Raw genomic sequence first — 10,837 nt, forward strand, 5'->3', positions numbered from 1 at the left:
GACTATTCTCTTGGTCTGATTCACTTAGAATTATATCAGGTATTTCACTTTTTGTACTTTACTGGTATAGTATATATACTAACATAATTAGGGAATATTTTGTCATCTTTCTAATATGTTGAGTAATTATACCTATAAGAAAAGGATTTGTTGTATGATTTAGAGTACTCTTATTTAGCCAATTATTTTTCTATGTCTTATTAAAACAAAAATTTGGAAATTTATATTGCAAAAATAAATTGAACTCATCTGTGGAGTTTATTTTGATTCTGGGATTAGTTTGGAATCCTCCGGAGTTTTGTTTTGTTTTTAAACTACATTTTAACTTTTTTTAAGGGTGAAAGTTTACACAAAAACTGATGGACTAGTTGCTATTCATCCCAAATCCGTTAATGTGGAGCAAACAGAGTTTCACTACAACTGGCTTATCTATCACCTGAAGATGAGAACAAGTAGTGTAAGTGAATACATAAAGTAACCATGGGTCTGAATAACAGTCTTGTTGTATTTTTAAAATTGTATAGTTTTCATAATTATAAACAAAATTTATTCTTTAAAAAATTTTTTTTATGACATGACTTATACCTTCTTAAAACAGATAACCTATACTTTTAATGTGCAGATCTGTCATGATGTATCTTTGTATTTTAATTAATTGGGATGGTTATTTGATTTGCATAATTTTCTTTCAGAGCCTGCTTTCAAGACATACTGGCATCTTATGGTATATAAGAGTTTACACTTTTCAGAGAATTTTGTTGGCCTGTCAATATACAAGTATTGGTCAGAATATTAAGTGGGAATTCTGTTAATATATAAATAAAAAGAACTTCAGCTACATTAGTGTTTTGGTTTTATCACTTAGGCAATATTTTGTTTACAGAACAGTGCTATTGATTGAATTGAAACAAAAATATAAAACTCCTTTGTTCTCTGAAGTAAGAATGGCTTGTTTAAATGGTATTTCTTCAAATTTAGTCTCTGTAATTACACGAAAAGGATAATACCTGTTTTAGAAGGAAAGCACTAATAGATTGATACTAGTGATATTATTGAGTTAATGTGACAATAATTCTTTCAGACTCCTTAATGAATGTATTTGCCTTAATTCTCATTATAGATATACTTGTATGACTGCACAGAAGTTTCTCCATACTGTCTCTTGTTCTTTGGAGGTGATATTTCCATTCAGAAGGATAATGATCAAGAGACTATTGCTGTAGATGAATGGATTATCTTTCAGTCTCCAGCAAGAATTGCCCATCTTGTTAAGGTGACTGACTTTACATGATTGTCTTTGATTCTGCATACAAGTTAGTATGTGGTCTTGTGGTTTTGTTCTTCCAAGTGTTATACATGTTACGTTAAATATTTCTTGCTTTATTTCAACAGAGGAAATTGTGCTGAGAAATTGATTCATAGTTTTTCTGAATTGTTTTTTGAGATAGTTACAGACCAACCATTCTAAATGGCTCAATGTGATAAAAGTTTGAATTTTTTTACTTAAGTTGGCTACTCATAACCACACTTTTAGTTAGTTGCTCATTAGATATTTCAGTCTTTTTGTATAATAGCTTATTAAATTTCTTGTACCAGCTGAAGTCACTTTTATTTATTACATTGTTTGATAGTACATCTGCCTTTGTTGAACATGTATAATTTTTCCAACTTCAGGAATTAAGAAAGGAACTAGATATCCTTCTGCAAGAGAAGATTGAAAGTCCCCATCCTGTAGACTGGAAGGACACTAAATCCAGAGACTGTGCAGTACTCTCAGCTATTATAGACTTGCTCAAAACACAGGAAAAAGCAACTCCCAGGAACTTGCCACCACGATTTCAGGATGGATATTACAGCTGATGGCTTTTCTGTGGTGCCCTGAAAAGCCAGTTTGATAGCCATTTTCCATCATGGTTTAACTTTTGAGTAGATGTCAAACCCCAGGACATGAATAATTTTCATGTGTAAGGTAGAAACCTTCAGTAGGTAGTAAATAAAGACTTAATGTGCATGAGTTAACAGTGTCATCTGTAGCTATTATAAATATACCATAAAAAAGTTACTCTGTAGTGGTCATGTCCACATTTTGAGAGTATTCCTCATATATTTTGAATGTTGTACCACTTGAGAAATTCCTTTGTTCTGTTATGAAAGATTAATCTCTCTGCCCATAATGACTGAGTATAGAATCAGTAAAAATAGAATGGTTAGCCAAAAAGCAGTATCAGATAAGAATTTGAACACATCCACATTTCTTCTAATGAAACTTCTATCAGAAGTAAATTAATTTGTTGTAATGAAGCCCAGTATTTAATAAAATGTACAGTGTGTAAATCTCGGCTAGCTTTTTGGGTTGCTTTCTGCATCTCCACCTATCCCTTGGTTTATCTGATGGTTTTTTATCTTAGAATATATTTGTACCACTTTTACATCACCCTGTGCAGTGTAATGTAGCAATTGAGAGCATGGGTCTAGAGCCTATCTAAGTTCAAATTTTAGCTCCATCACTTACCACGTATCTTAGGCAAATTACTTGGCTTCTCTCTGTTTCCTTTTCCTTATATGTAAAATACAGGTAACAATTATGAGGATTAAATATGTTTTCATATGTAAAGTGCGTAGACTAGTGTCTGGCATGTATTGTGTACTTATAGTTATTATTTGAAACATTTTTTTAAACAATCCATTATGTTAGACTTTTCTTCCCCATGCTCTGAGTGCTATTTTACCCTCTCAGCCAGTGGAAGCTAGTGTGACATGTACTGTATGTTTTCAGCCCTGTCAGATTTTGACAAATACTGTTAGTTGCTATCCAACAACCATTTTGTCCCTCCCTTCCTGGTTGCTTGTTCATGTGTCCCCTCCTCTGTGCAGCCTTGTTCCCAGGGATGTTGGACCCTCTTCCCCAAGGGTGAATTGGATTGTTCTAAGCCAATCATGCATGGTCTTTTTCTCCTTATAAGTAACTGATGAGGCATGAATATGTGAGCCTGTCCTGGCTAATGGAAGCTGAGAAGAGATCTGCAAGGGGGCATCTGAGAAGATTTTCCTCACTAATAGACTTAAAGAAGGAAATTCTGTGTTCCTCCTTTGAACATTGTTTTGTCTGACTCTGGCACTTGGAGCTGCTGCAGCCCTCTTAGGATCACAAGGTTGGCTCAGCGGGCAGGTGGAAATCACCAGAGTCCTTGATAATGCTAGTGAGCTGTTGAATTATCCAGACTTTGCAACTGCCCTGCACATGGACTTATTCTGATGTAATAAACCCTTCTTTGTTCTAGCCACTTTCAGTAGGATCTTTTGTATAACTTGGCAGAAGGGTATTAACGGAAACACATACTATCCGTTGTTGAGTGCTGTTTGCTGAGGCTTCTATCACTTATTTTGCGATCTAACAGTCTGACCCTATGTCTGAGAAAAGTTGTAGTACTGGAAATATTGGGAAAAAATAGACATAGGAAGAACATCCTGCTACACCCTAAAAACTACAGATTGTATTGTGCCTTCCAAAGAAGCCAAAGGAAAGGAGTATCATATGATGACTGGGATTGATTGATAATTCTATGGTGATCTTAACAGCACTGGTTCAGGTACTGCTTCCATTTCTGGGAATGTATGTCAACCTATCATTGCCTTCTAGGGTTTTGAATGTATTTGTGTGTTCTAAGTCCATTCTCTTGGCTAGTATCCCAAAAGTGATCTGCCTCTCACTGAATTCTTATACTGGGTCATTTTGTGGCATATTAGTTTTGCCCCTAAACTGAAGGTGATAATTAGGTCCTATTCTGTAAGAACGTTTGTTTTTATGTTTGTGCTTTTTTTTTTTTTTGGCTTGCTTTTACTATCCAGTTTAAATTCAGTCAGTTGGCCAAAACGGTCTTGGCAGAAAGCATTTTAAAAATCTGTAAAAACAGATTACTAGTTAATTGGCTGCATGTTCATAGACAAATATTTAATCTCCATAAATGGGGAAAATGTTCCTGCAGAACTGTGTAACAGATGAGCTATTCAGAGAGATCAGAGGAGTTATTATCACCTCCAATTTATGTCTTCTCTATAGCCAGTCAAGATGGAAATTTTGCCTGAAGGTGCTATTTATGTTTTTCTTTTGTTTACAGAATAGGGTGTTACTTAGTGAAAAATGTATTCCAGGTCTCAGAACTATCTGCTATTTGGTAGTTTTAAAGAATAAGATACTAAATTACGAAGAAAACTATTTGCCTCACCATTCTGAGTGATACCAAGGATAACTCTTAAAAAAAATGACCCTGAAAGAGAAACTTACAGAAAAACAAACCAAGAAATAAACCACTGGATAATCTTTACGAAGTGTCTTCGAAAAGTGAGTCCATGCGACACCTTCCTAATTCATTAACTTGGGCAAAAGCTCTAGATACATTTATACCAATATTGCAAGTGATTTTCACGTCTTCATTTTCAAAACAAGGTCCACCCTACAAGTTAGAAATCATAGAAGAGCTGTAGGAAGAATTTATTTTCATACTCTGTTACCCAAAGTAAATGGTAATTTTCCTTCCCCTCTTTTAGCTCCGAGTCTGTGTATATTTTTAAGTAACTGTGATCATGTAGTGTAATATATTTATAATATGCTAATTGTTTTTACATGGCATTTTTATTCTGATTTTTAAAGTACATATTCATTATAGAGTATCTGGAAGTGCAACATATAAAAAAAATGTTACCGCTGTTACAAACTCTTTTTTAATAAGGTTTAAGATATTATTTTATATATAATAAAGTTACCCAAGTATAATTCTGTGAATTTTGTCAAATGTATAAAGTCATGTAATTGCTATCACCACAATCTTGATATAGAACATTCCTGTCACCTAAGAATCTCCCTTTTTCCCCTTACAGTCAATCCCCTGCTCCCACTGGCAACCATTTGGTCACTAGTTTTGCCTTTTCTAGAATTTCAAATAAATGGAACCATATGTAGTCTTTTGTGTCCAGCTTGTTTCACTTAACATAATGCTTTCGAGATATTTATGTTGCTGTGTATATCAGAAGTTAGTTCATTTTTTATTTAGTATTGCATTGTATGGTTGTACCATAGCTTGTTTATTCACCTGTTGATGGACTTCTTAGTTATTTTCAGTGTTTTTGCTATTATAAATAAAGCTGCTATGAATATGTGTATACAGGTCTATGTGTAGATAGATGTTTTCATTTCTCTTGGGTAAATACCTATGATTAGGATTGTTGTGTCATATAAGAAATTGCCAACCTGACTTACAGAGTGGGTATACCATGTTTTATACACCCACCCTCCGTATAGTATGGTTCCAGGTGTTACAAGTTCTCACCAGTACTTGGGTATTTTTAGTTATTTGTTGTTTTGTTTAATTTTTGCCTTTAACGGATGTGGAGTCTCATAGTTTGTTGTGGTTTTGTTTTTTATTTCTATTGAATATAATAATCATTGATGAGCATATTTCATGTGGTTACTTGCCATTTTCCTTGGTTGTCTTATATACTTATATGTGTGTTTTGATTTCATATGTTAAGTAAGTAATTGGGGCTTTAGGGATATATCTGATTAAAAAGAAAAAGGATTATTCTTTATGAATTTTAGAGCTGCAGAAAATTTTAAGTTCATTGACCTTTAAAATGGCAGAATGTGCCACTCTTCAATTGGCTAGTACAATGGCAAGAGTTAAGCCACCGTTACCAAGTGCCAGAAGAGAAAAGCACCAGTTTTAGGGGTCCATGATGTCAGGAGGTTGCACATCCACCATGAGATGATGAATAGGGCATAATACAAAACATTTCTGGTGTGGGTAAAGGCATGGGAGCGAAGGAAGACGGCTGATGTGGAAGCACTGCAGAGCCAACCTTTAAGACTGCTCAGAGTTTTGGTAGTTTGTGGTTTTCAGTGAATTGGCCCATTTTATCTAAGTTGTTAAATTTATGTCGAGTTGCTTGAATATCCTCTTAACCCTTTTATATCTCTGGAATCTGTAACAGTATGTGCTCTTTCATTCTTGACATGGACAGTCTCTTTTTTGGTCAGTCTTGCTAAAAGGTGTATCAATTGTGTTCGTCTTCTCAAAGAACTAGGCTCTTCGTTTCATTGATTTTCTCTGTATTTAAGTGTTTTAGTGCCATAAATTCCTAAGAACTGCTTTAGCTGCCAACTACATGTTTTGATGTATTCTCATAGCATTCAGTCAGTGTGTTTTTTATTTCTTTATATATTTACCTCTTTGATCCACAAATTGAGCGAGCTGTTTAATTTCCAAGTGTTTGAAGATTTTCCTGTGGTGGTTCTGTTGTTAATTTCTAGTTTGATTCTTTTATGCTGGTTGGAAAACATACTTCGTATGATTTGTTCCTTTAAATTTGTCAGTTTATGACCCAGAATGTGATCTGTCTTGGTGAATATTACATACCTACATGGAAAGGAAGTATAATCTGTTGTTGGGTGGAGTGTTCGCTAAATAAATGTTGGGTCCCATTCCTTGATGGTGTTCTGTTCTGTACCTTTAACCACTATATTATGGATTTGTCTGTTTTTTCCCTTCAGTTCTGTTTTTGCTTCGCGTATTTTGAAGCTTTATTTATTTGGTACATACACATTTAGGGTTGTTATGTCTTCCTCACAGATTGACCCTTTTATTGTGATGTAGTATTCTTTGTTCCTGGCAATCTTCTTTGCTCTGAAGTCCACTTTATCTGTTCTAGTATAGCCCCTCCAGCTTTCTTTTGATTGGCATTTGCTTGATATTATTTTTCGATTCATTTACTCTACACTTACCTATATAATTACATTTTAAATGTGTTTCCAAACATATAGTTAGGTCACTTTTAAAAACTATTCTGGGGTTTCCCTGGTGGTGCAGTGGTTAAGAATCCCCCCGCCAATGCAGGAGACACAGGTTCGAGCCCTGGTCCAAATATCCCACATGCTGCGGAGCAACTAAGCCCGTGCATCACAGCTACTGAGCCTGCGCTCTAGAGCCTGTGAACCACAACTACTGAGCCTGCATGGCACAACTACTGAAGCCTGCGTGCTTGTTTATCAGTATATCTCTTTAAGTTTTGGGCATTTTTTGCTTGCTCTATGGATTACAGTATACATGTATAGCTTATCATAGTGAACAAGTAGCAACATTTTGCCACTTCAAGTAAAATATATGTAAGACACCACCATTGAAGCCTGCGCGCCTAGAGCCCGTGCTCCACAAGAGAAGGCACTGCAGTGAGAAGCCCACTCACCGCAACTAGAGAAAGCCCCCGTGTAGCAGTTAAGACCCAGTGCAGCCAAAAATAATACAATAAATTTATTTTTTAGAAAAAGACACCACCATTTAGTTTTCCCAAATAATTCCTTTACATACGTTGAGAACCAACCATATCAGACAATGTAATACAGCTTTCAGCCAACTAACATTTTAAAACCTTAAGGATAGTCTATTATATTTACCCAAATGTTTACCTGTTCAGTTGTTCCTTCTTTTTTCCTGATGTTTCAAGTTTACTTCTGCCACTTCCTTTGTTAGAGGAACTTCTTAATTACTGGACTGTATTTTTTTAGAGCAGTTTTAGGTTTACAGGAAAACTGAGCAGAAGGTACAGAATTCCCGTATCACCTTTACTCTCTCCTAGTTTCCCCTATTGTTAACATCTTGGTACGCTTGTTCAAGGGATGACCCAATATTAATACATTATTAACTAAAATCCATAGTTTTAGTTAGCTTAACATTAGCTTAGTTTAGTTAGCTTAACATTAGCTTCTTTGTGTTGTATATTTTGATCAATGTATTGATATAATGACAGGTATGCACCATAACTTAACCATTCAGAATACTTTCACTGCCCTGAAAAAAGTCCTCTGTGCTCCACCTATTCCTCCTTTCCTCTCCTTGAACCCCTGGCAACCACTGATCTTTTTACTGTCTCCATAGTTTTGCCATTTCCATGTTATGTAGTTGGAGTCATACAGCGTATAGCCTTTTTACATTGGCAACTTTTTCTTAGTAATACGCATTTAAGACCACTTCATGTTTTTTCATGGATAGCTCATTTCGCTTATTGCTGGTTAATATTCGATTGTCTGGATGTATCACAGTTTATCCATTCATCTATTGAAGATTATCTTGGTTGCTTCCAACTTTGGCCATGATGAATAAACCTGATATAAAAACTTGTGTGTAGACTTTTGTGTGGACATAGTTTTAAACTCATTTAGGTAAATATCAAGGAGTGTGATTGCTATGTCACATGGTGTTTAGTTTTCTAAGAAACTGCCAAACTCTTCCCAGTGGTTTTTGCATTCCCAACAGCAGTCAGTGCAAATTCCTCTTGCTCTGTGTCCTCACCAGTATTTGGTGGTGTCAGGGTTTTGGATTTTATAGTCATTCTAATAGGTGTGTAGTGGTATCTCATTTTAATTTTTCAGTTCCCTAATGATGTTTCATCTTGAGCATATTCTCATATGCTTATTTTCCATCTGTGTATCTTTGGTGAGTTTTCTAGATTTTTGCCCATTTTTAATTGGGTGTTTTGTTGTCTAATTATTGAGTTTTAAGAGTTCTTTGTATATTTTGAATGCCAGTCCTTTATCAGGTATATTTTGCAAGATTTCCTCCAACTCTGTGGATTGTCTTTTCATTCTCCTGTCTTTTAATGAAATTCAGCTTCTCAGTTTTTTCTTTCACTGATCATGTCTTTGGTGTTATATTTAAAAAGTCATCTCCAAACCCAAGACTACCTAGATCTTCTCCTGTATTCGAGTTTTATAGTTTTGCATCTTAAATTTAGGTCAGAGTTTATATATAAATGGATATTTCTTAATTTTTGTTATTGAGTTCCAACTTAATCATGTTGTAATCAGAGACCTCACTCTATATAACTTCAATCCTTTAAAATTTGTTGAAACTTGTTTTATGACCCAGGAAGTAGTCAGAAGTAAATATTCTCCGTGTGCTTGAAAAGAATGTATATGCTGAAATTGCAGCGTGTCCTATATAAGCCTATTATGTTATTCTTGTCCAAAGCTTCTACATCTTCATTGATTTTTTATTTTTCCTATCAAATGAGAGAGGTGTGTTAAAGTCTCATTCTGTGACTTTTGATTTAATTCTTATATTTCTGCTCATTTTTGTCTTATTATTGAGACCATATTGTTGGAAGAATATATATTTAGAATTGTTGTATCTTCCTGGTTAAATGAAACTTTCATCATTATGTAGGCTCTATCCCTAGTCATCCCCTTTATCTTACAGACTTGTTTTATCTAATATTGACATAGCTACAGGTAGTGAATGTTGTGATATTCTGCCCAGATCCTCCATCAGGACTGATGGTATTCCCTTAGCTGCTGGAAGTGCTACCAGATGACAGCCTTCACTCACCAGCCCTCTGCAGGAATTGTCCTCGCCTCACCCAAGTACACAGCCTGCATCCTGTGACTGGTCGGAGCAAGGTTAGAAAGACCTAGTCTCCTTGCCAAAGCTCCCTCTCTTCCCCCTCTCTCTCCTCTGAGACTCCAGTTAAATCCTGCACTTCCCATCTCTCTCCTCTTCATGCTTCCTTGTAGGTTTCTTCTAGCCTCTCTTTCAGTTCACCAGAATCTTTTAACTATCAAATCTGATGTTAAATCCAGTTCCATATTTTCTAGTTGTTTTTTCTCTCACTTCTTTTGGTTGGTTGTTCTATATTGCTTTTTGAAGTTTGGCTTTATCTCCATAAACGAAGCAATTGTATTTTACTAATGATTTTACTGTCTAGAGTCCCTGTGAATGTATCAGTTTTTTTGTTTTGTTTTTATTTTTCCTGTATCCAGATGCTGTCTCTCAGAGGTTTTTTTTTTGTTTTTTTGCTGATCCTTTCATTTGAGAATTTGTTTTTTGGAAATAATTGAGAACTAAGATGATGATAGCTTTCTCCAGAGCAAGGTTTTATTTCCTCCAGTCAGGACCTTGGTATGCTAGATGCCTGAAGAGTGAAGCTCGAGGCCCTTGAGGTTTACTTCCTCACTCCAGAGCAAGCCCTTTGGAGACCGAACCCACAATGGAGATTATGGTAGGCACTAAACTCTGACCTGTGTTATTTAACTCTGACCTGTGTTATTTAGTACTGCAAGTCTACCAAGCAAACAGCTGCCTCTCTGCTGCTTTCCAGAGTCCAAGGAAAACGCAGCAGTAATTTGGGATGGAGGAGGGACCAAAGAGGAGGATGCATCCTGCTACTTCCAAAGATGATATTCCCCATCTCTTCCCTCTTTCGTCACTACCTTGAGCGAAAATCCAACAGAGATGCCTTTGATTTATGTATCCTATCACATAGCTGTATTTTAGCTGCAAAGAATGCTGGAAAACTAGCATTTTAAGGTTTTATAGAGGGTGTTGTAGACAGAATTCTAAGATGATCCCATGATCTCTGCTTCCTTGGTGTTGCAGCTACGATTAGGTTACACTGCATGGCGAAGGAATTTTACAGATCTAATTAAGGTCCCAAATCGGCTGAATTTGAGTTCATAAGGGAAATTATTCTATGGGTCTAATATAATTATATGAGTTCTTTAAAAGCAGAGTTTTCTCCAGCTGGTAGCATAAGATGTAATGAGAGAGATTCCAAGTGTGAGGACTGAACACGCCACTGCTGCCTAGAAGATGGAAGGAGCCACGTGGCAAGGAATTCCAGTTCCTGGAAGCTGTGAGCACCCTCCAATCTCCCCACCCTCCAGCAGCCAGCAAGGAAACAGGGGCCTCAGTCCTACCATCACAAGGAATGGAACTCTGCAAATAACAGGTATGAGCTGGAAAGCAGTTAAGCCAACACTTTCATTTCAGCCTTTTGAGACTCTAAGCAG

At 36.0% G+C, this 10,837-nt stretch overlaps 2 protein-coding genes across 3 annotated transcripts in view; one reads left to right on the plus strand and one right to left on the minus strand.

Annotated features, from left to right (window-relative positions):
* DHX36 (DEAH-box helicase 36) overlaps nt 1–2,334 on the plus strand; it is a 53,201-nt gene extending 50,867 nt beyond the window's left edge. For both annotated transcript variants that reach the window (XM_019934375.2, XM_019934376.3), the window contains 3 exons: nt 337–457; nt 1,121–1,273; nt 1,675–2,334. In XM_019934375.2, the coding sequence (XP_019789934.1) occupies nt 337–457; nt 1,121–1,273; nt 1,675–1,860 (460 nt within the window). In that variant the 3' untranslated portion in view covers nt 1,861–2,334. The remainder of the gene's footprint in view (nt 1–336; nt 458–1,120; nt 1,274–1,674) is intronic.
* The window catches only part of ARHGEF26 (Rho guanine nucleotide exchange factor 26), a 182,613-nt gene that overhangs the window by 16,806 nt on the left and 154,970 nt on the right, over nt 1–10,837 (minus strand). The gene's annotated exons all lie outside the window — the stretch shown is intronic.

This window comes from Tursiops truncatus, chromosome 4, assembly GCF_011762595.2.
Source record: "Tursiops truncatus isolate mTurTru1 chromosome 4, mTurTru1.mat.Y, whole genome shotgun sequence".
Taxonomy (NCBI): domain Eukaryota; kingdom Metazoa; phylum Chordata; class Mammalia; order Artiodactyla; family Delphinidae; genus Tursiops; species Tursiops truncatus.